Source organism: Thunnus maccoyii, chromosome 9 (genome assembly GCF_910596095.1).
Source record: "Thunnus maccoyii chromosome 9, fThuMac1.1, whole genome shotgun sequence".
Classification (NCBI taxonomy): Eukaryota; Metazoa; Chordata; class Actinopteri; order Scombriformes; family Scombridae; genus Thunnus; species Thunnus maccoyii.
Window position 1 is genome coordinate 14,090,213 of NC_056541.1, and position 26,417 is coordinate 14,116,629.

At 40.7% G+C, this 26,417-nt stretch overlaps 1 protein-coding gene across 4 annotated transcripts in view; it reads left to right on the plus strand.

The window, feature by feature from the left end:
* The window catches only part of fbxl17 (F-box and leucine-rich repeat protein 17), a 248,318-nt gene that overhangs the window by 127,338 nt on the left and 94,563 nt on the right, over window positions 1-26,417 (plus strand). Inside the window, exon 9 of one of the 4 annotated variants that reach the window (XM_042420594.1) lies at window positions 20,792-20,834. The exons of the other annotated variants lie outside the window; for them this stretch is intronic. Within the exon in view, the coding sequence (XP_042276528.1) occupies window positions 20,792-20,819 (28 nt within the window). The 3' untranslated portion in view covers window positions 20,820-20,834. Of the gene's footprint in view, window positions 1-20,791; window positions 20,835-26,417 lie in introns of those variants that run through there. 4 annotated transcript variants of the gene reach the window in all.

Here is a 26,417-nt window from a genome sequence, read left to right on the forward strand (position 1 = left end):
AGACAGTAGGTTGTCATTTGTGAAGTCCAGTTTTCACTACAACGCCAAAATAAGCAAGATGGGAGCATTTTTTTAGCTTTGCGTCTGAAGTTTTAACTCAGCTTTAGGATATTGTTTGAGGTCTTTTGGCAGCTGGGTTGTTTTGCTTGGCTTTTCTTAAAATACAATACTCAAACCAAATGTCTAAGTGTTGAAAACAGTCACCGACCTTGATAAACCAGGTGTGCTTAGTTCCAAGAGGGGTTATCTTTCACATCATGTAGCAGTCTAATGTGTGTTCCCATCATGTTTGTCACCAGTATAGATTCAAAAGACCAATCAGGATGTGTTTATGTTTGTGTTTACCCATAAATGACTGTTTTTTGTCTATCTTATCGCTCTTTATCACTGTGTTGTGTAAGTGTATTTATTCTGGTAAACATGCAGGCACTTTGTGTTTGGACATTGAGATGTTCATTGTCAAGCTGTCAGAGTTGTCTGAGTGGGTAGAGATGGACATCAGTCTCTGTGACAGCCAACGATCCAACTGTCATACATCTCCATAGACATCCCTACTCCATCATGCTGCCATAGAGCGAAGTGGTAAAAGAAAGTAGAGAGAGGGAGACAGTAATGTAGTATAAGGGAGAGTGGAAGAGTAGGAAGTAGGTTGGGCAGGATGAGAGACAGTTTGTTTAACTTTGATATGGGGCTGAAAGACATGGTTGAAATCAACATCACAACATTAATAGTGGTATTTTTTTTCCTATTGATACACATCAAAATAAATTAATGGACAAATATATACGCACTCACATAAAATAATCAAATTAATGTTTAAAGCAATGAAAGGAATCCTTATCTACAGAATTTTGTAAAACAAGAACACTGTATGTGCATATCATCACTATTCCACTGAAAGTATAAAAATTATAACATTGAAGTAATGCCAAGTCTCATATTTGTTCTGTTTGTCAATGTTGTGCTCACTGACGGCTGTTTCTGCTGGTTGGAGAGATAGTCGACCAATCAGAGCTTAAAATGGGGGCGTCATCCTTCTGCATATCTAGCTACTGAACTACATTCATGAAAAATAGCCTCCAAAAAATGACAACAAGTGTAGATGAAATTCATACATTTGCACAAGCTGTTGCAAGTTGACTTGCAGAAATAACTCTTACAGAGGACATACTATGCACACTTCCAAGTCTATATTTATATTCTTGGGCTTTAATGGTATATCTTTACATGATTTACCCCTCAGTTCAGCTTCTCTCTGAAACAGGACATTTGAGCTCCCTCCACCATGAGCTCACTCTGTTCTGATGGATCAGCTCCTGGAAGCTGTCCGTCAGCAGACTGCTGTCAGTTCCAGAGGCTACAGTACGTAAACAAACAGTAGTGCTAGAATTTCACTTCTTTGTCTTGTTCTTTACTCGAAATGGAAACTTTTCAAATATAACCCTACATTTTCAAGCCTGAATCTGATCCAAAATATGCGACTGGACAACGCAAACGAACCGTGGAGCAACCTTAGCATCAAAGGCTACGGAATGGATATTCATTTGCGGGAATGTGCGAACAATCTCACGTCATCATGAGGAAGTAGCAATAACTTTGACAACAGAGCAGGGAGGATTTTTACATACGTTCACTGCAAGTTTTGCACCTTTGACCATGTTTAACATGGAAATCCAACATCCTAACAGTATAAAAATAACAGCAAATCACAAAAACCATGAAAATGTCCCCTTTGAATTAATATTCTTTTAAGCAATGTGGAAACATTAAGAGACCCGCTCATAGCAACCTCTACCGCAGCTTTCTTGTTAGGTAAAAGTGACACTGTGGGACAGGTATGTCACTCGCTTCTGATTGGTCAGGACAAAACACAACAAAATAACCCCCCTCCCAACAAGTAAATGGCTAATATGAACACAATGTCAAGTTTAATGAATGAAGAGAGACCAAATGGCTGTTCAGTTGGATTATCACACTGAGAATAGCCCAGCCCTGCTGTGATGAGTCTGTACTGAGGACATACAGCCCTTGGTGTAGACATCCATCGGTTTCTTTGTACTTCTTTGAGCTCCAGCCTCTCCTCAGCCATTAACTACTGCACATCACCACCCTGCGATCACATAAATCAACCGTAACATGCTTGGCACCCGATTTTCATCTGTTTTTGATATCTTAAGATCTGCAGTGAGGACGATGAAACCTCATTCTCACACTTGCACTGATTCCTCAGCCACCTGCTGTATCAGCCCTGGGGGATTATCAATTATCATTCTGGCAGTCCTTTTTTCACTTCCCTCGCATGGGGCAAGTAGAGGCAGGGTATGTGATAAAGGCTAATAAGAGCCTACAGGTGTAGAAATATCCCATATTGAATAATTCTGGAGAGCCAAATGACACGAGCGCCTAAGCCAGAGAAGAGCAGCAGCATTCACAGTAGACTGGAGATGACAGCAGTGGCCAGAGCGCATCAGACAACTTTAATTTGTTTTCAGTCATGTATGTGTAGATAAAAATGTGAATCTAGTTTCACGCTTTTTAGCTATAACTGGAGTAGAGTAGCAAGTAGGCTCTTGAGATGTCCCTTTACTTTCCTCACTTTGTGTGTTCACCATGTACCTCTGTGTAAATGGGTCAGAGTTCTTCATCCATTCCTAGTGCCCATACTCGCTTTCACCCTCACTGTCTCTCTCTTTCTTCTTGTCTTCCATTCAAACACTTCTTTGTCATCCTGCTTTTCAAGATATTTTCTGTGTACTGTATATGATATTGTATGTAAGGGAGAGATTGGTTTATGATGGAGTTGAAAACCTTGACCTACCTCTCTGCCCCTCTCTTTGAATCAGCCACTTCCTCCCGCAGGTCTTAGTTATGGGTAGAGGTTTAGATTTTCTTCTTTTTCTTCAGGAAATAAACACCTGACTAAGTTGACTTTGGCCAGTGGTCATGAGCGCTAACTCAGTTCATGTATGTGAAGGTTATTTCCTGCTCAAGCCTTTTTGATGTTTCAATAAAAGCAGTTTGTCTTGGCTCCATCAAAAGGAACTCAGGTGTCAGCAGTGGACCCTTGGCTTTAAAACTAAAGCCTTTTTTTTCTCTTTTTTTTTTCAAGGTTGCCTTATTGCTTTGTTGCCAGCATGTTGCCTTTCATTTGTAACATGGGGACGTTCCAGTTGTTTCTGGTATGAGGTCTTATATTGAAGTTGGAAAGCTGCTGCTGCTGCACACATGGAAATGTACAGTGTGTGTCTTCCATGTGGCAGTGCAAAATGAAAAATACATGTAATTACATGATTAATTTATTATTTGATTAATCAAATGATAAAAATACATATCCTCAGAAATGTGTCCCAGAATTCAATTAGCTCTTAGTGGGTTTAATGGTTTTTACTGCTGCTACTGTCTATCAGTGATTCTTATAATATTGATTAATCTTAAATTATAGCATAATTTGTATAGTGAGCCAGTTCTTCACCACCAAAAGGTTAGTATTGGGTGTGCCTAATTTTGAAAAATGGCCTCATATCCGTCGCCTGTAATGTGATTTTGCAGAGGAATCATCAGAAACTGCCCATGTGACTATAAATCCACAACCAAACTACAGAAAATAATATATGAAGATTAAAACTATTACCTGTATGTGTTTATTTTCTTCAGGTATCACCAACTGGTGGCAGCAATACAGCAGTAGGAAATGCAGTCATAATATTTTGTAGGTGAACATTGAGATTTAAAATGTTCGTTCAATTGTATAATAGAACACTATTAAACAGTCTTGTTTGGGCAGTTTTATGATGTTTGAAGGAATGTCCTTGATTGTGTTTCAGTGATTGACAGTGTCGATCTTTTGAATGAGCTCTCACAGCAGATCGAGTGTATTCGTTCATTCTTAAGGCATCAGTCGCTCACTGGAAGTCATACCTGATCACTCAAGCACATGTCACACTGACCTTTGTTGGAAATCTGACATGACTCCATTTTCCATGGACACACATATTCCACTAACACATACTGACCTTTGTTTGATATGTAACAGTCTGCTCATTTTCCATAAAAGCGTATAGCAGCAACAGTCTGGAACAAGAGAGTGCATGAATTCAGGAAAAATAGAAAGGAAAAGAAGGAAGGTGAAAAAAAAAAAAAAAAACACATAAAAGAGAAAGGTCATATGTGGCTCAGAGAGTTAAGATCTCTGACTGTGCCTTTGGCTGGAGACTTAACAGGATACAATAAGTTAGGCCAGGTCTCTCATGCAGGTAAGACCTTTTTCTGGGGGCTTTTCAGAATCGTTATTATTTGAAGAACTGCTTGAAGTTCTAAATCTGTAGGAATAATAACTGTTGTTCGTCGTTAATGGCTCCATGCCTTTTTGCTCTGAACCGATGCTGCATGTGTTGGCCTGAATAATGTGCCGGTGGTGCTCTGCCTGAAGAAGACCTTTTTAGATGAATCATATGTTGTGCTGGGCCGAACTGCTTTCACAGTTGGCTGACGAAGGCATTGGCAGGCTGTTATTATTGGCTGATTTAGGGTTAGCTCAGACATACAGTATTAAGAGTAGACTAAAGCACCTCACTGTTTTATTTGTAGCATTTTAATGTACATGTGACTTTAAAGACACTGAAAACCTTTTTTTTTTCTCAAGCAGTTTAACTATGAGCAACGATATTCTTCATGAACGCACAATTTCCTGCCAAAGGTATAACAGTTTTGATTATTTCACTTGAGAGATGTCTGTATCTCTGTTTCTCCTCACTGGTTTGAAGCGAAGTTGGAAAACAATGATGTCACATACTTGCATGCACCAGTAGGGATTTAGCATCATTCAAATCAAATGTGATGACGATTCCTGAGTTTTTGCTTATGTTTTCAGGCTGCTGCCAATCAAATCTGATCAAACCACACACACACAGTCCTGATGAAGCAGATCAGTTGAGTTTTTTGGGGTTAAACACTTAATGCATAATAAGTAAGGGTTTTTTTCCCCTCTAAAATGTAACTTTGATTGCTCCTTATTCAAACATGAATATTTAATGTTCTGGCTCTGTCACCACATTTTCAGGGGATTTAAAATCTTTCAAATCAAGTTTTTATTTAGTCCCCTCTGATTATTATGTTTATTGTTAGATTGTGAAGTATCTTATCTGGGTTTTTTGGCATTCTCACAACCCTAAATCTTTCTCATAAGATATTTATGTAATGTGTATATGAAATTTTTTTTTACATAGTTCTGCCGAATGAATAGACACAAGACAGATATGGACACTCTTTCAGTAGCATGGTATATCACTCTAGCTTGCATATTTGTCTGAACACAAAATTATAAGTGAAAGAGCAAAGGAGTGATGTGCTATTCTTGTCCCATCTTTACTTGTATTTACATTTATTTGATCCCTTCCTCATCAGTTTGAGTTTCTATGACAGAAAAGTGGTAAATGGAGTTGGAGAGAGAACGAGAGACGGTGAGGTTGGGATCCTGATAGAAGAGCGAACAAGAGAGAGAGGCTGTGGGTGTCATTTGCTCCCACCTGATGCGTGAGAAAAACACTTGTTTTCACTTCTGCCAAATGACTGTCGGCCTCTGAGAGAGAATTTCATCGTTCTGTTCCATCCTTGTCATTAGTTCACCTGCCTCTTCAGCCCGCCCGGTGATTGTCTCTGATTGGCCATATTTATCTCTGACTACCGTGGCAACCATTAGCGTTGGTGGTGTGGAGAGGTGGCAGTTTGACTAATCAGTTGTATCTGCCCTGGCTCTAATGCTTTGTGTGTCTGTGTGTATATAAGTGCAACCATATAACAACACTTTTTTCATTGTGTGTGTGTTTGTGTAACTGTTGCCAAGAGGAACAAAAAGGGAGAGAATTGAGCAATCAAGGTGATAGAAAAGATAGAAATTTACCACAAAAAGGACTGAAAAACTGTGCAGAAGGCAAAAAGGGTGTGTTGGTTTTGCAAAGGCACAGCCAAGCTGCTTATCAGTCAAACTGTTGGCAGCCCAGGCCAATATCTGCCTGCTCTCTTGGTGCTTCTCACTACCTCACAGTTTAAGTTAGAAAGTCACCGGGGTGGTCTCGAGCAGCGCCGTTTTTACCCGGATACCTGCAGCAGATTATCCAAAAAAAGGGATAGAAAATGTTATGGGAAGAATTAAGTATAATACACATTCTTCCAGACTGACGAGAAAGGAAGTAAAACAGTGTCGCTACTGTGCTCTGCTACTCTTCTCACATACTGTATAACTCTGAATCATAATAGAAGGCAGGACTAGATAGGTGAAGGTTGCAAAAGAACAAAAGAAAAGCAGATAGTTATTGGGCGAAAAGGGAAATGAGAATGAAGAAGGGGGAAAAATGTAGAAGTTGATAAAAAAAAAAAGGTAAAAAGGTATGTGTGGTGGGTCATAAAAGAGGCTAGAAAGATAGTGTGAGAGAAGGCATCTTTATTCTAATGTGGCCCTGCCTGTGCCTCTGTACAGCATCCTGAAAAGACGAATTCGCTGCTGTTATTTATATTTATGAATTCATGCCATTTGGCCCAGTGTGAAATGATGGGTCATTCCCGCGCAACAAGAAGGGCTGGTTCTGAATTTACAATCACCCCGCACCACCCCTCCTATTCCCCGTCCCCACCTTCTACTCCCAATCCGCCTCCTTCTCTTCTTATTCCACACACTGGGATCTGTTGAATATGGATGGAGGTGGAGTGATGGAAAGAGGAGAGAGGGACGATGAGGCAGAAAGAGAGAGAGAGAGAGAATGTTTCTCTGACTGAGGATGCTTCTGTCACCAGTTTCTCACCTAAGGAGATGTGGCAAAGGAATTAATGGCAGTCAGCAGCATGGTGAAATAGCTGCTGGCAGTGTGTGTGTCTGTGTGTGTGTGTGTGTGTGTGTATGCAAACTAAATGTGTGCAGCAGTTGTGGTTCAGATTTCAATCGTGAACATGCACATACACAAACGTTCACAGATGATGGTCATTAATTGACCAAGCCTGTTTCCCCTGAAAAGGAATAATGTATCAGGCTGGTTGGGAATATTGAAAGAGACCCTTAATTACCACCTGAGTCCCACTAATTGTTAGCTTTGTTGCAAATTTTTTTAGTCGCATATCCAAGCCTGTACCTACTTTCATTTAAAATGCATTGTTCTACCACAGTACATTATAAGTAAAAGCTCTTATGTTGCTATCAAAATCAACGGGGAAATGGGGATAATAACGGAGACACACACACATCCCTGGTTTGAATGGCGATGTGTTAGTGCTTTTGTAGAACAATGGTAATCACTGAAGACATGCTGGAGTTAGTGAAGTATTTGGCTAATTGGAAAGTTTTGTTGTCATTTGAATGAAGTAACACCTACATTTACGTATAATGAGTGATAAATCAAAATGAGAACAAGTTTTTGTTGAAAGATGAGATGTAACTTTGGTTGTTAGTCGGTAAAAACGTCAATGACATCTGCCGGAGGAACTGAGAGCAGCTGAAAGTTTTGGCATCTTTAAATGTAAACTTAAAAGCTCTTTAGCCTGGCTTTTATTAGAATAGTTTATGGGCATTTTTAAATTTATTTCATCATTTATTTTATTGTATTACTGTTTTAAAATGTTTTATTCTCTTGTATCTATTTCATCTGTCATTGTCCTTTATCTGGTTTATCTTATTTTTATTTTATATCTATTCGATCTATTTTACTGGTTTTATTTTGTATCTTTTTGGTGTACATTAGTGTCAAATTGTTTTTATTGTTTACATTTGTTTTGTCTTATCATAAGCTTGCTAGTAATCTGTAAAGCACTTTGAATTGCACCAACCAATATGAAAGGTGCTATACAAATAAAGTTTGATTGATTGATTGATTGATTTTTGACCTTTAGAGATACTGAATAATGAATTTAAACGATTTTGGTAGATGAATTACAGTTTTTTCTGAGTGCAGAATGTTTATGTGGTGTTTAGAACAACAAGGTACAATATACAGTACTAGTCAAAAGTTTGGAAACATTTTCTCATTCAAGTGAATGTGAGTGAAAGACTTTCTGTTAACTAAAAGGCTCGTGAAGAGGAAACTTAATGGGGCATTAAAGTCTCAACTGTAACAAAAAGCAGTAGTAAAAGTCAACGAGAGCCATAGTATCATGATTCAAATATGCCTGTGTAACTTTAGGGGTCGTATTTCACAGTAGTACATGCCAGTTGGGAGCATGCCAACAGCTTTAGTTTCCGCACAATGACCTGTTACCTCAGCGTCTAGCTAGCTCAGCTGGTTTCATCATGCCAGGGGTTGGCAAGCGGTAATATTTTATAGGCATGGCTCTGTTCTTCCTGTCTAACGGTGCTCTGTGAAAGCATACAGTGCCCGTTGCAGATATTTTGGCTTACAGAAAAAAGTGTGAAAAGTGTTTCTGAATTTCCATATGGTAGGGACAACTGTGCCGTGCCATACCACTGTGATTAGAGTCTGTGATGTGAGAACGGCACAAGTGGTTTTTCCGTCTGACAGGATGGTATGGTAAAAGGTGCTCATCATCTTAATGATGTGTGTGGCAGCTTGAGGCTATGAGGCTGTACCCAAACTGCGACACCTGTCACTTTCAGCTCTTCATTTAAACAGTTCACTGCTTCTTCTTTCACCATTCCTTCCTTACCATTCTTCTGCTTACAAAAACAACAAAAATGTCCATATCCTGCTTTGTAGACCAAAGACTCAGCAGTCATTTGCTAACATCTGTGACAAATAGCACTGCATTTCCTGTAGATGCCTCACAACAAAACCCTTCCAGTCAGTGGTTTGTGGTGGAAAGTTTTTAATGTGAAGCAGCAGGAAATGTTCATTCTGCATTAGTAGTGTCTTAACACAGCAATTACAGCTTTGATATGGCTGTAGGGAAGCTGGGGAACAGATCAGAAAACAGAGAGGTTGCCATTGAATGAAAGCAAAATCAGGAACACAGATGTGATATAAACTCCAAACCACAGAAACGTTGCACAGAAGCTAATTAAGCTTTTAAAAAATGGCACCTGATAACCTGCATGACCTATTGGTCCAATCAGTTTAGCAAAATGCCACAGCTTTGTTGAGGGTGGAGACCATCACTGATTGGATCTGCTCCCAAATAGGACAGAGATGGCAAAGTATAGCTGGGTTATCCCCCACTGGGAGGGCACAGCATGTCATGGCATTTCTTTACTGAAGAAAAAGGACATTTTATGCATAAAGCTGATGTGCATTATTTAAGGTCATTTATATGGCTTTTAATTAGTCTCAAAACCCACGCACATAAAAACCAGGTGCATGCACGTGATATGAGCGCACAGAAAAGTTTCAGCAAGCAGAAAAGCATCCTCGCGAGGGAGCAGTTCTGCATGGGGGTGTGATGAGCGCGAACTTGACTCTCTCGCAACAGCTCAACACTCACTTATTTGACAAGTTGACTTTTGAGACTTTGGAGGCGGTGGTGGAATAGTGTGGCTGTATTATGAGAACTGGATACAGCGTTGGAGGTGGGGCCCCATTTATTCTTATGAAAGTTTCTCAGTGGTGCATGAAGCCAAAAAAGTTTGACTTCCTGGTATTAAATTACCTGTATCTTCCATACATGCATACATGATCTTCTGTGTTGTGGGGCCCATAGAGCAGGCACACTAGCGATTCCTTGAACCCTGCTTCCCAACTGCATGCGCATCACGGATTTCCACTGGCTAACTTCCCATGCTTTTTGGGCCCCTGTCAGACCTAGAGGTTGTAATTACACGGTTTGGCCACTATGTCAAATTGGCTTCAAAGCCCAATGCACTTCCTGGGGGCTTGTGGAATAGACAGTGGCTGATGTCTTTTGTTGTTTAATAGCGGTTGGCAAACAGCTTTTAGGTGCATTACCACCACCTTCTGGATTGGAGTGTGGATCAGAACGGTTACTATCCTATTCCATTAAATTCTCCCATTAATTCCTGTGTTTTCTAAAAATGTGAAAATGGCCCTGTGCCCTACATCACCTGAACTCCCCTGCAACACTTCTCTAATACCTAGTAGTGTCATGTGATTCCTTTGGAGTGTAATTTTCAGTGTCTGTCTCTCTTGTTGATATTCAGAACAGTATAAAAATACATGCTCCACTGTTCCCTTTAGTGCACAATGTTCACATCTACCCATAGCTTGCTTATTCATTATGTTTAATGTACTGTTCAGAACAGTGTGACCAAACCTCATCCTTTGGTACATCTCAAGTCTCTTATTTGATATTTCCTAGCTCCTCGATCTTCGCCTGAACCAGAAGTCATTTTGGTCGGTCATTTAGAAGACCGTCTCAAAGCTCTTACTTGTGCTCTAAGAAGCAATGAGGGATCTCTGAGGAGCCATGAGCGAGGATACATGAGAGCAGCCCTCACGGAAGTCTTTTAATGGCCGACATGCATTATTATTATATTATTATTGAAAAGCAGTTATTGATTGGGCGCTGCAGCAGATCGGATTGATCAGATACATCACAACATCACTGCACTTTCATACTGGAGTGGAGACAGATAACAGATTAAACTCAAGCATATCACTCCCGAGTTATATATTTCATTTGTTTTCTAATTCACCATCTAATTAAACATCTGTTAATTGTCGGTCTGAACAACAAAAGAACCATAAACAACTTTCTTCATTTATTAGAAAGATTTTTCTTTTCATGATCTGTTATTTCCCCCATTAACTTTTATAATGGATAAAATTAAAGAAAGAGAGAGTGTCTGTCAGTAAGAAACACTTTTTAAACACATTTATATTTTACATAATTTATCATCATTTCCATTCAGTCACACGTGAGGCTGAAAATTCCTAAGCGTTGGGTTTGATATGAGTTACATCATTTCAATTTTCCCTGAAACATTTAGCCTAATAGATAATTTTCAGTGTTCAAAAGAAACCCTAATCATATTCTGGGTTATTAAAAAATGAATTCACAATCAGAATACCAATAAATACAGACGCAAATAATTAATGAATAATACAAACGCATTCTGCCAGTAGCAATGGTCCATGTGCCTCTGAGCAGGACACAGTATACAGTATAAATACAGAATGCAGGTTTTTATTCACGTGCAGGTCTTTGTTGAATAGGTATCAGGCTACAGAGAGAACACAGCTGCTCTGGCAATGACAGTGATAACTGTCTGTCTTTATTAGTATCAGCACAGTATACATGTGTAGAGACACAAACTCCATCAAAAGTTGCAACAGCTGTTAAAGCCGACTGACAGCTGATCCAGCTGCTGCCGTCATCAGAAACGGACATCGCTTCACATGACGGAAAGGACGTCTCATATCTCTAAAAATGTATTTCCTTGTTTCCTCTCTCCTCGCATTGGTTTCCTTGTGTTTCTCCATGCATCCTTAGCAGGAGGGACTAAGATGCAAGGAAAGGATGCAAGTGAGGGAAACATGGATGCAAAAAGAGACTTGAGATGTACCCCTTGTTATAATGTCTTCCTCCTTTCTATTTCTATTGCTTCCTCTCATTTCTCATAGTTTTCTTTGAATGCTGTATTAGTATTGGCCCTTATTTCCTCTGTTCCACTCATACTGCCATTTCTTTTTCATTTCTGATTTGATTATACTTTTAATCTCAGCCTTGCTATATTTTACAACCATACTTATTTCTCTTTTTCTTGTTGCTCCTTCTACATATTTATCTGCCAGCTCATTTCCATCCACATCAATATGTGCAGGAATCCACATGAATTAAATTTCTATTCCTGCCTTCTTAATTCTGAATATTGTTTGAGCTATGTAAATTACTATGTCTTGCCTTGTATCTGACTGCATGTATTTAATATTTGTTAGTGCACTACTGGAATCAGAACTTTGATTGGTTTGACTTCCTCTATCCAGCTTAGAGCTAAAATGTTTGTTCTCTCAGGCAACTGCTGTCTTCGACTGTGTCAGTGTCAGTCAAACCAAACAGCCAATCAAAAGGTCATAGTCAGTATTCAGAGTGACCAATCAAAGGAGCGGAGACATGAGCCACTGTCTATTCCATCCCGGCCTCCATAGTCTCAAAAGTCATCTTGACGAGTGAACGAGTGTTGAGCAGTTGTGAGCACGTAGTGAGGGTCAAGCTCGCGCTCGTCACAGCCCAGTGCTTGCAGGTCTGCATTTGTGCACACAGAGCAGAAATGCTCCCTCGCAAGGACGGTTTTCCGCTTGCGGATACTGTTCTGTGCGTTCATATCAAGTGCATGTGCCTGATTTTATGTGCACTGGTTTTGAGACTAATTAAATGCCATACATCTAATAGTATTCAGAGTAAATTACAAAAAAATGCAGCACCTCTTTGGCTGCCCAACATAAAATGTGTGTGCATACATAATGTATATGCATATACATTATGATATATGTTACTGTATTGCTTTTATTGCTTTCCTTCTCTTACTTTCTACTCATATTGGCTCACCCCCTACATGCATATAATTATTGTTTGGGGGATGTATCCATGTGTCTTCCCCAGGTACAGTATATACTGTATGTGTGTGTTTTTGTGAGCATGCATGATTATCCATATAGAGAAAAAGTCCCCTTTGGAAATTCACTTTATTGGTTTTTCTCTACATGCACTCCACATGGACACAATATTCTGCCTGTGGAGACATACCAGGAAACTAATGGCTGTTACAGCCTTACTTAGCCAGAGGCAGTGCAGTTAATCTGAACACACACACTGAATCTTTATGTTTGGGGAAAGGCTGTCAAGTACTAACTGCTGTGATGATGCTGATTTTGTTAAAGTTATTGATTGTTCCTGAATAATCTAAATACTATCTCTGTGCATTCATGTAATTATATTTTCCCCCAAAGTTTTATGATGAAATATATTTATGCGTAGATATTCTGTAAACTTTCTACAATGAGACGGACCTAGTCAGAGCAGCAACAGTTGAAATTGCTACTGTTCTTAATTGGCTCAAACACGTGCAATTAACAATGATTGCAATCAACAGAGGCAGCCCAGAGTTGAGCCGCCCAGTGTTAAGGTATGTTATTATAGTCATTAGTGGCTGCAATTACTATTTTACTGCTCTGCACCCTGTATCTTAACCGCAGTTTTGCATGTGCCACTTTCCCCCCGGGATCTTGTTGTTGTGCCTGTAACTTAACTCATTCATGTTCTTTATTTGTTGTTTTTATGTGAGGAAATCTATCTCTATAGCTGTTATTGTCAGCTCACAACAAACAGAAAAAGGATCAACTTTTCAGATTGTCACTCTCTGTGTGAAGTAGTGTGTGTGTGTATGTGTGTGTGTGTTTGTTTGTTTGTTAGAGACTTACAACAGTTGGTGTGAGGCTGCCTGGCTTATACAGGCCGACTGGAAAATAGTGAGAATAATCACTGGATTTATGGAGATTTACTTTGCTGCAATGTGCAGAGACAATAATATTTTACAGTGGTAAATGTGAGCACAGACTCATGCTTCTTTCCAGCAGTGTGGATAGGCACTGCTGAAAGCGTAATTTTTTATTATTTTGATATACACTATTTAGTTTTGGAACTACAGGAAGTATCCCAATATTTGTCTGTATGAAAGATCAGCAAAGACCAAATATATAGAGAGGGAGAGGATGAACTAGACTAAGTTTGAACTTATCATTTTCCTTTGTCTTTTATGGCGTGAGAAGCACAAACAACAAATGGATACCTGAATGCATTAAAACAAAATACCTGCCCCTCTCCTCCTCCTTCCCTCCCTCCTCCCTTCCTGCCCATCATAATGTAAAACAAATTCGTACAAAGCCTTGTGAAATTGAAATAAGCCTTTCTCTGCATAGGCCTTGGAATTAGTTTATTACAATCTAAAAGGAGCCTCAAAAGACTTAAAACCCCATTTTCACAGGGAAATTAGTTTTCAGGGAAAGATATATTGTTCACATTTGGAGATGATGAGTTGGTTTTGCACAAAGGGGAATCTTTTTGGCGGGGACTTTTATCAGATCAAGTCGCCACAGGTAGTGCAATGTTAGACACTTTTTTTGTTTGTTTGTCTGGAGTAGTTCGCAGATAAAGCTGAGAATAAACAGCCCTTTGTCTGTTTTAGACTAATTCCCTTGACTATAGAAGCTTGTGTTTGTGTCCTTTATACATGGACCATAATTTAGTTTATTTTTTCCCCTGAAACCACTATCACTGGTAAAATGATAAATACTTACTGAGGTTATTTTTCTGGGTTTAGAGTCAATCTGAGAGATTTTCCCTGGATGTTTCTGACTGATTTATCTGTAGTAATTTCACTCTACTTATCACTTCCATATTGCCAAGCCAATCCCAAAAAATGCACCAACTGCAGAACCTGTGGTAACATCTTTTATGGTATTGCCTGCGGACTCACAGAAACACTTTCAATATTAAGAGTTCATGAATTCACAAGATGTATGTAAAAGTGCTACTACTTTTTTTCAACGCTACAGAATTCATATATTCTTACACCCTGCAGCTCCTGTTGTGTTTATTGAAGAAGATGGATGGATGGTCACAAATATGACAGAGGAAGGAATGGAAATCGGGGAGAGTAATGAGCAATGATGGACAGATGGAGCGATTAGGATGAGCTTCTTTTTACATAGCTAGACGGACGGATGGATGGATGGATGGAAGACTGCAAATTAACATGTTTCTGTGAGCTTTGAGGTAAGGAAAGACATTGTTAAAGGTAGAAAGATTGAAATAAAGAAAGAGGGATGCAGGGAACAGGAGCACCTTGTCTGGACCTCAGCGATTGCTTATTGGTTCTCCCCTCTTTCCCCATCTAATAAACCTCTCCCTCACAGCACTAACAGGTGAATAACAAAGAATTTAGTGGCTGTGCAGTCACCTTTCCATGCTTTTAGCCCAACATTTGTATCTGATTATCATTCAGAATAAATAAGGGGACTGAAGATGGGGAGACTGCAGGATGGAAAGGAAATTATTTAACAGTGTTTCCCTTAGGTGGACTGCTTCAGGCGGAGGGGGAGGGGGAGGGGTAGGGGGTGGAGGTGGTGGGGAGACTCAGCAGTCAGACATTTCTCCGTTCTCTGTTCAGCAGCAGCTGAGATTCACACTAAAATGAGAATAGCTGGACCGCCTTAAAGGTCACCCCACCTTAAGTGAGTCTGGTCAGGTTAGGCTAATCCATTGTTGCTAACTTCAGGGCTAACCCCCTTCACTTTGTTTGACACAACAGGTGAGACTTTTCTTTGTCTTGAGAAGCTGCAGCATTTATTAACTTACACATTATAGTCTGTACTGTACATTTACTGCCAGATTGACAACTTAAAGCTAACATTTTCCTCTGCTCCGCTGGCATTCACCATAACTTTTCTGCTGCTTGCTCAAACCACACACTTACTACAAACTGCCCTATTCCTTAAAGGAGCTACACTCTCAAGAGTTTCCCAGGCAATGACACAGAGGTTGACTCATGTTTCAGAACAGCGCCGCACAGAGGCTCCCAAACGCTGTTGATTTCCAAATGAATGGATATTTGGCGTTATTTTTGGCATTTAAAAAAAAAAAAAAGATTTTTTGGCCCGGTGGTTGTTCTCATTGGCCTGTACAGTTATAGGGGAAACACTGTTTAGTGCATCACAAATACATTTAGTGTGGTTATATGTACTATCTACTGTTCATAGTATGTCTTTTAGTGTACCTTTTGCATATTGATGGACTAGACGCCCTTAATTGACGAACATTCTGCGCTAACAAGAGAAGTTCCTTTTTTCGTGTACTTCAATCAAAGTGTCTCTGAATCTGATGATGATTCTGATAAGAATGTTGAGAGAGGGAGCGCGCTCCCTGAAGATGAATTACCGATGGGCAGATTGAAGTGATTGAAAGGAGGAGATGGAGTGAATTACAGCTGCAGTATAGTTGGCAGTGGGATCATGTCCTCGAGATGAGACTGCGTGATGCACACTGCGAGGTGTGGTCGTGTGACATTAATTCACACATTACCATACCTGGCACACTCATCTCACATGGGAGGACATCTGTCCGCCCTAGCTAAGTGTAAGGTACAAGTGCATGCAAACACACATGCATACACGCACACATTCACTCACTTACGGAGGTGTGCCCCACCTCCATCACACTCCTCTCTTCTACTCAAACAGTTGACTGAAAGACAAGTGGTATTGACAGAGGTATGCAGTTAGGGAGGCAGCAGCAGTGTGTGTTTGTGTGTGCTTGTATTCAGCGTACAAAAAAAGGGGTGTATCTGCCAATGATGGGGTCCACACTCCCAGTTGTCATTTTATAACAGCTTGTAGACAAACTCATTACATCCAACACCTGCTCCCATCACGTACATTGCGGGTGTGTAAGTGTGTGTGCGCAGGGAAGCATGCATGCAAATCAAGTGTGTGAATTTGCCATAATTTACCCACAGCCATCTATATTCAAGTCTTGTTTGGGAGTGACATGAGGTGACAACTATTGTGTGTGTGTGTGTGTGTACATAAGCGTGTGCATGTGCTCGCAAGATTCCTGATTTTTAAACCATTAAGCTTTTCTGAATGAGTGAGGAGCATCTTTTCTGTTTTGCATTTTCACTGTGAGCGTCTGAGTCACAAGTGAGGGGCATCAGCTCCATAAGTGATTGTCTTTTTCCCAGGGGAAGGCACCCAAAAGACCCAGACTCAAGCGTTTGTTGTCAGCTTATGAAAAAAGACAGCCAGACTGCCAGCCACTGACAGCCCACAGCCTTGGAACTTGTCTAAAAGGTGATACCCAACTCCACCAAGTCTCAGCTCTCAGGCCATTGTTGTTGTTCCAGACCCTTTTTCCTGCCTTTGTGTTTTAGGCTAGAGGAGGGTAGAGATGTCCTCATTTAGAGAAACCTCTCAGACGTAGCATTGTGTCACTGCAATGGAGGAAGTTGTTCCGAGATGCCCACAATACGTGCAAACACAGTCAGAGTAGGAGGTTATTCACAAATTAGTGGTGACTGCATTTCCGCCTGTATAATCTGCAGCCTGACATTTAGAATTGATTCATACGTACATTGTGGAAGTGATTGCTGTGATGGATGAATATACTGTTGCCCCGCTCTTAGCCGTGATGCAGGTGACTGCAGAGGAAATTACTATTATAATTAGTTTAGCATATTTACCATTTACACAGTTACAGTTATTGTTGTTATTATGCAAGCATGTAAGTATGGATAAGTGCATTCATGATGATAGAGGATTGAAATAGACCAAACTCTAACATAAAGAAAGTCCTTGAAGAATGATTTGACAGAGACTTCACTTGTTAACTTGTATTTTGTGATCATTTTATGAAACGAAATATCAAACAGAATTTAGGCGTACCAGTTTAATTTGCAGTAATGCTCCCTTTTTAAGGGCAACTGGGACAAAGGGAGAACAGGAGAGTTTTGGTCTGAGTCTGTGAAAGAAGGACGATTGGGTAGCTGTAGTGAGGCTCTCGTTAGCATAACAACATGTTTGTTTCACCAGGTGCACTAACCGGTGCTTATCTGCTATCATTTTGTCAATTCTTATCCAGCAATAAATCAAATGAAAAATCCGTCTTTGAAAGGAAAGACACCCCAGTTCCACACTAGTCCAAACATTCTAATGGAAAAGGAAGAGTTTTTGTTTTAAAGAGAAAAGAGCAAAGGACATATGACCCTCTGTTGTAGGCTGTGCTCTGCTCTCATGGTCAAACATTTATATAGAAAACCAGGCTGTGCTCACACAAATTAAAGCTTTTGAAAATCTTACACATGACATTATCAGATGCATCAACATTGCAGAAAAAATACAAAATTTATCACAGAGTTTATCTCTCACATTTTTTTGTACTTTGTACGCAAAGTACTTGAGATGATGATCAGTTAGTCTCAGTCATTCACATGATCTTTTTCTTCTTTTTTTTTCTTACTCAGTTGCTGCTCTTGTGGATCTTCTATTTTCTTGTGGGTGTTATAGTTATCCTGCTGATTGTTGATTTCATTACAGTATGTCTCCTTTAAGAAGATAACACATCGGTGCCATATACAGCATGAGTACGCTCTGATTAAGGCTTCATGCCAAAACACATCACCATATTTTTCAGTCCATTAGTTGTAAATAAAATGATCAAAAAATCCTTTTTTATTTTTCTTTGGAGTGCTGCATTTTTTTTCTAAATATCTGTGGGGAAAACAAAGACAGTCAATAATATAAGAATAGCTTGTGAGTTTCATGCAAGAGATTAAATTACCAAACACAAAACGCAGAACAAAAAATAGGGGATGTGGAAAAAAGAAAACAGGAGGAGGGGAGTGAGAGAGGTAGAGGAAGAAAGAGAAGCAGGTTCCTACTGTACTCTTAATGTATTAGGAGCTGAGCCTCCCCCCCTATAATGGGATGGGAGGATTAGGGGGATAATCCACCATGTCTTCTCTTTTCCTCCCATCCTCGCTCCTTTTACCTTTCTTCTCATTTTCTCCCTCTTACTGTTCTGCCGCCACGAGACGCAGACAAGACAGTGCTAAAGAGAGAATCAGCACAACAATTAGTGTGCATGTGTGTGTGTGTGTGTGTGTGTGTGTGAGAGAGAGACAACTCCGATGGGAGAATCTGAGAAGCTGAGAATAATTAGCTCCAGTCTAATGCCAGGTCAGCCTTTTCTGGCATCAGTGTGGTTAGCAAGCTTTGTGTTTACGTGTGTATGTGTGTATCGTTTATGGAATTTCACAGTGCGTTTCTTCAATCCGCCTTTGCATGGTTATGCCCTATTCTAAACTGTTTACGTTGAGGTGAACGCTGGCAGACAACATTGCGGTTATAGAGTTTATTCTATCCCACTGCCCTTGACCATTCTCTTAACACAGAGAACAGGCAGATAAGAGAGGATTTACACACAATACTGAAGCCATTAGCGTCTGGCTTTTTCTCCCTCTCTCTCTCTGGGGTTTGTTTAGTGTTATCAGATCCACTGGGATGTGTGGATGGCAGATTGAATGTCCACAGCCATGGAAAAGGCCAAGGATATCTAACCTCCCATTCACACGCTGCTAGCCTCATCAACAGAGGGCCCTTTGTCCCACAGCAGTCAAGGAGATGGACAGTACAAGATAATTGCATTCGGACAATAACCGTCTCCTCTGTTTGTTTGAATGTGTACAGTCTCTTTGGGATGAAATGGTAGATGAGTGTTTCTGTGTGGGAGGGAGGGAGGGTGAGTGATTCTGTTTGTGCGCCTTTGTGCGTCTCTGAATTTCTGTATCTGTATGCAAGTATGAATGAATGGCCTTGATAAAAGATTTTTGGAGCATGTATCCAGTAGTGAGCTGTCATCGTCTACCTCCCCAGGCTGAATGGTGACTGGCGAGGGCTAGACAGTGAAGTCATAACTTGACTGATAAGATTCTTCAGAAACTGCCATTAGACTCAGAAACCAGCAGGGAAGACAGCAGGGAAGCAGGGATATGAATGGCAGGGAATGAAACTGAATGGCAGCATCTGAACTATTAGCTCCCATTTCCTCCCATGATGTCATTGCTCTATGATCCAGGTGCGTTTTGTTGAAGCTCAGAATGAGGGAACATGAGTATGTTGGCAAGGTGTTTTTTGTTCCATAAAATGGTGTAAAAAGGTTGGTATTGCAGTATATTACCCTGAACTACAGACAAAACACACACACAGTCTGTGAGGTCACCTGTATGTTTATGAAGGGACTTTTTTTGAAACCTTGAGTTGCCAGCTGGGGTTGTGCCTGGGTTGAGCTGAGGGTAACATTACTAGAGTAACAGGTTGACACACTTGTCAATCAAGCAAACACACTCCTAAATATATTCCTTAAGTTAAGCCTCGATATGTTCTTGGAGCAACACATATATTCTTAGTTTGCACCAATATGCCATTATTATAATGGACACAAGACAAACAACAATACATTAAAGTGAAGACTGAATAATGAATAAGATCATTTGCTTATTTATTTGTTTGTTGTTATGGTGGTGTGCCTGCATCTAATGGCCATTAGAGAGAGAATCCATCTTACATGTTTCAGTTTTGACTTTCACTGTTTGCCTCTGGATGCTAAATACAAACCATGTAAGCACTAGATATGGTCACTATTTGAGCCGCATGTCTAAAAAGTCAAAAATTCAAAATATGTGGCTCATGTCAGATATTCCGAACATTTTTTAAACTGCATCGTGCGTGTGAACGTCGCCACCTTTGACCCAAAGAACATTGCCTGTTATATTCCCTCGACATTGCTCCCAGTTGTACAGTATCACACTAATATGAAGCCATGAAGTACCGTTGCTTAATGTACTTCTTAAGGCATGGCGATGGGGGTGGGGGTAGATTGTTTTGGTTCTATAATGAATAGAGTGGTCCGGGGAAGAACGTCAGCCACTGTTGTCAATTATCACTACCCTCTATGAGCCATGCTTGACAGAGAAGAACCACAGCCGGCGCCTGGATCGCTTTCTCACTCACTCCGCCTTTCCTTCCTCAGTCTTTTTCCCATTCGTTCTCCAGAGCTTCAGCTGAGTCCCATTGTGCCTCCTTCTCTCGGCATTTCCTCCGCCTTTCCTTTCAGACGTTCACCCACTCCTTTTAAATCTTGTTTATTCTTGGCTGCACCTTTTTTAGTTACATTGTCAGTATATAAATATATTTCCTTCATTGTAGTAATTCTGTTGCCCTTTATCTCTCCTCTTATCTCCTCTCCTCTCCTCTCCTCTCCTCTCCTCTCCTCTCCTCTCCTCTCCTCTCCTCTCCTCTCCTCTTCTCTCCTCTCCTCTCCTCTCTCCGTCGTATCTTTTCCTCCACAGAGGGTGTAGTGGGGTTGACAGGCAGTGAGCTCACAGTTGTAACCTCCCTGCCACCATGCCAGGCGAGGCGCCACTTGAGGGTTTGGCTGCAGATTGAATAGCTCCCAAAGATGTCATATCCAGACAGCCTCCCTGAATTACATTTCCTGGTCTTCCCTGCCTGGCTGCCCGCATGCCTCCACCAATCAAATAGCCTGGAGTTGCCATGTGGCTGCCCACTCCACTCTCTCCAAATTCCCCGTATCTTGCTTATTTTCTCTCTCTTTACCTCATCCACCCGCCCCCCAGCTCCCCCACTCACAATCTCTGGGGTGTGTCCCTCACAGAAATTATTCCTTCACCACTTGTCGCACGATCCAACCACTGCGAGGCAAACCAGCAGATGGGCGATCTGATTGGCTGTCAGCTTATGTTTATTTCCTTGTTGTCGGGATGTCAGATGAGATAAAACATTGTTCTGCTGCATTTGTCATGTTCTCTCTGCAGGGTTTCATAAGAAATGAGAAAAGTTTAGGTTATAGGACATGTGGTGGAATAGATTGGCCCACAGCTGTCAGAGGTGTCCCACTGCATTATTTCTTCAACGTGTTTTCTTCTTGACTTTTCTTATTTTTGACCATCTGTCTTTGTTACACACCTCACGGCAGTTATACCTCAGCCATGCCAGGATTGAACAATGTTAACAGAACCATATAATCCAGAGTTTTAGAAAAAGTGCCATAGATTGATGAATTCAGTAGCAAAATATGATTATGTCTGTCAGTGCAGACATTGGATCACTCACACAAACTTTGCTGTGAAAGAAAAAATGGCAGAGAAAAGGGGATCTTAACATTTGAGTAAAAACAATACTTTTAAAGTGTACACAGTATATACTGTATACACACAGGGTTTTAGCTAGAAATTGAATACTCATAGCATGTGTTTGGCTCATTCCAGTGATTCTCATTGTGGTTTTCTTGTCACTGTGTATGACCTGATCTGGCCAGAAGGTGGGTTATGTGAGCTGGAAGAGGAAAGGAGCCTAGTGAGGTTTCATTGTGAAGGAGTGGAAGGGACCCTCGGCTCATATAGCCGTCCCTCCCCGAATTGATAAATGAGAAACAGCTTCATGTGGAAAACAAAATGAATCACACACACACCACAGATACACACTCGCATGCAGGACTCGTGCACGTAAACACACACGTGAAAATACTCACACACACTGTGCGAGTGCACCCGCTGGAAGTGGATGGAGTTTGGCTTTCTACACTAACAAACAGGTGGTGGATTTGACATTCATACTCACACACACACACACACACACGTATACATAAAAACACACACACACACACACACACCTCAGGTGGTGGAGTGGGCTCCCATGCTGTGTGGATTTGTATCAAAGCCGAGACATAAAACTGAACTGGCAGACTGGGAGCCGTACCACTCCAACCCTCCAGTCTGCTGCTTTTTGGAGAGTTTCTGTATATGTGTGTGTGTGCATAGTTGTTTTAAGCATGTGAGAAAATGATGTATGCAAGGAAGTGTTTTTTTTGCTTGCATACTAGTGTGTGTCTTTGTGCAGAAAACTTCTTTTTCAGATTTTTGCTTCTGTTTTTCAGATCAGCTCTCTAGCTTTTTGGCACAGCCCTTTCTCCGCCCGTCCTTGAATGTAAGCTGGATAGTGGAGGGCGCTGAAAAGTTGTTGGATTACAGAGAGTGTTATTGCGGGTTGAAATATGTTAGTCTTTATGAGGGAGCATTATCGCCTCGCACAATTAAGATTGTCTGAATGTACTCTAGATGACATCACCTCGCATGACAGAGGCTGCGAACAAGGCATGGTTTGGTTTTTTTTTTTTTTTTTACTGTGGTAATGAGGTAAAAAGGAGACGTGCACAACTGCTTACTCATACATACACTGAGGCACACAGGCACACACATATGCATGTCATGTATGCTGACTGCATGTATCACAGCATGCTGATTCTTACACAGGGATGCAAACATGCTCACATGTCAGTGTGATGCTTATTATGGTTGTTTATGGCGGTGGAAATTAACATTCTCTATGGTTTTGTCTCTTATGGGAGGGGATGATACGGGCTATAAATCTACTTGATCTGCGTAGAGTGTCGTGGCGTATTACACACCCTTTTACTGTGGCTTCATCTTGCAGCGATAGCGATACCACATCATTGCGTGTACGAACACACACACACAAAAACTCGCGCACAGTTGGCGTACAAATCCCAGCCGCATAGCTCCCCGTGTTGCCTGTCTCCGACCCATGCTGAGTGTGTAATGAGCGGAGCTTGAGTAAGATTAAGGCAGATATTGTATGGCGTTGGAGGATTGGTTACACTTTGAGCCTCAGTGTTGTGGTGGAGCGCACTCCAGTGCTTCTGCTGGTTGGCTGAATGACCGCCAGGATCCCCACTGTTAGTCTCCTGTCATTTGTCATAGCGTTTTACTCGACACTGCTAATGTGTTTCGAGGCAAACACGTACCACCCATCGGGGGGTGTTTTTTCTTAGGAAATGTGAACACTGTCGTAAACTGTAAGTAGGCGCGCTGGGCTGATGGCCATGAAAGGATGAGAGGCAGTGGTAAAGAGAAAAAGATAGTAAGGATAGAAGAGGGGTTGTTAGGGAGGAGAGAGGGGGGGAGTTTTAGATATGTGATGTGGTTTGTTGGCTCCTTGTGAAGCACATGAGGAGGGTAAAGGGGAAGTGATTGTGAGAAGAAGCCGGTGTTATGGGGAGGATGGAATCCAAGAAAGTGCACAGGGTTTAGAGAGCGAAGAACAGAGAGAAAAAACAAGGCCAAAGAGAGAAAGGGGGATAAACAGAAACAGAAAGGCCAAATGACAGACAGGAGAAAAAGACGAGATGTTGAAATAAAGGGGTGAAAAGCACAGGATTAGAGAAAAACATTGGTGGAGGAAGAAAGAAAGGGTCCAAGGACTGTTATCATCTGGAATCTATAGAGAATGGAGGGGCAACATGAAGAGGATATAATCACATCCATCAACAACACTGTCTATTAAAGCCTGTGCCTCTTCTACTTTGTCTTCCTTCCTCTGTCTCTCTAAACCGCCAGCCCTGGTCAATTCGCCAGCTCACTAAAGAGAAGATCTTTGTAAGGATGATGACTGTAATATCAATTGTTATGTGAAGGGAAGAGAACAAAGGCAATACATCTGGTTCCCTATCCTCTTAGACTACTTTCTTATCCTCTCCCTCATGTTTTCAGGTAAATGTACTGCTTATTGACTCCTGTACCAAGACAAAGCTGATCACAGACAAAAGAAGAGACAAAAAGAGTATGATGAATTGATACAACTCTTTATAGCAGGGGAAAGAGAGTTATTTAAGTTAGTAATTTTCTTCTACAGTAATCATAGCATAGAATAAAATAGATGAGACTTTTATTGTCCACCAAGGTGGAAAATAGTCTTTGGCTTCCCTGGCAGCTCATTAAAACATACATACACAGCACATAACAACAATACTGACAATATAAATACTTTAAGTAATAATATATAATACACAGAATTTCAGAAAATACATTAAGAAAGGAAAAAAAAGTATTGTTTGGGGTTTTTACCAAAAAATATCCATATAAAAAAGCTATGTATTTTTTATAGTAGCATATTTTTTCAATTTTAAGTCACACACACACACACACACAAGTTGTCATGTTTGGATGCTGGTCCCTGCAGATATCAGTAAAAGAGGTTCATGTTTGATGTCGATAGCTCAGAAAATGTTTCCAGTAATAGAGAATGAAGAGAAGAATGGGGAGTAAATGCAAATGTGCTGCTGAATCTCCCTGAAGTTAAAGTAAAAACAAACACAACATTACAGTTTCGTGAGACAAATAATATTTTTTTAAAATCAGATATTCTCCTTTTTTTGAAGATCAAAAATAAACTGTTAAATTTCCTGATTTTTTTTGGCGGCATGAAGGGATAAAAAAAAAAAGACCATAATGAATACTACTTATACAGTACTTATACAGTATGTACATAAAAGCACGTAAACTCCCCCCCGTCTCTCTGTCTCCTCACCCATTCTCATCTGTCCTCCTCTCGCCTAAGCTCTGTCTGCTTAGCTAGTGATAAGCCACTAGAGCGTCGCCTGGTTGAGACTGCTTCAACAAATTCACTTTGCTATCAAGCTAATAGGATTTTGTTTCTTCAGCCCATGCTAAAGATGGCATCTTTGGACATGAGGAGAAAGAGATGAGGCCGTGTGATGAAGAGGCGTTGTGAAGCAGAGAAGACAGCAACTTCAAGCAGGGGGGGATAAACTACACTCCACTCTCCCTTTCTTTCTTGTCTCATCCTCCCTCCCTCCCTCCCTCCTCTCCTCCTCATCCTTCTCCTATACCATGAAAATCTCCTCACTTTTTCTTGGCATGGGATCAAACGGCATGTTCCCGTTGGGAAATTCATTTAGGATTCTGGCTTTTTCGAGGGGTGTTTTTGGCCAATGAGTTGGCGAGCCAAGCAACATCTGTTTTCATGAATACCTAATGGCTATGTGTCACTAGAGTCAAATGCCTGCTCCGAGAGACGCTCCCACTGTTATTACCATCATAGTTATTTAGCCACCAGTTTCTCATTAGGATCTTTCTCTCTAATGTCCCCATGGAGGGAACAGTTGGATTAGCAGCTAGTTTATACAGTATATACTGGAGCCCTGTCCTCCATTCTACAGATTATTTATTTTTATATGTGTGGATTTTATTTGTAATGCACCATGTGTGTTTTATTGGTAAGGTGTGATACTTTAATATTATGATAATACTACCCAGAGAACAGGAAGGCATTATAAATCAAACAGGGCAATTCAGTGATAATATGGAGTAGGAGTAGGTGTTAGGATACAGGAATGGTATCATTAAACCTGGTTGTTAGAAACTGTAAGCAGAAACTCATAGTCTAGTGTTTTGTATAATCGCACCTTTCTCACACTTTTAGGCTGCTGATAGAGCAACATAGTGTTAAAGCGTTACTCTGGCACATGTTGCTATGGAGACAGTGGCAGACATGGGTCATGGTCAGGTCAATGAGGGGTCTCCAGACATCAGTCAGAGGTCAAGAATCAAGAGTCATAAATGCCAGCGTGAGGCACAGCTCCACATCCATTTAAGCTGTTAAGAAGTGGGTTTTTATTGTGTTTTAAATTACATTTTGAAATGTTGTATACACACACATTTTGTCCATATGTTGCACTTATTTTTTTTTTACCTTTTCTAGTTGACTTACCAGCAGTGCTCTGACCTCATCTTGCTATTATTTGGAGCACTGTTTAGCCGGCACATCATTTTCCAACTTTGTGTGTACTGTATGTGTATGTGTGTGTGTGTGTGTGCGAGTTTGTGTGTGTGTGGTACTGATGATTGTTATACTAGACATGTTGAACTAGTTTCATGGACGACCTAACGTCTCGTAAAATGATGAGACAGAGTGTGACGCTGTGATCTGGCATAGCTGTGGTTTCAATGCGGTTGTCTCGCCCAGTTCCCTCTTATGCACTCTTTACTTTAACACTCCTCCTCTTTTTCCTGTCTTCTCCTTGTCTTGGTCTCCTGTGCTTTCTTTTGCTCTTGATGTACATACATTCTGCTTGTG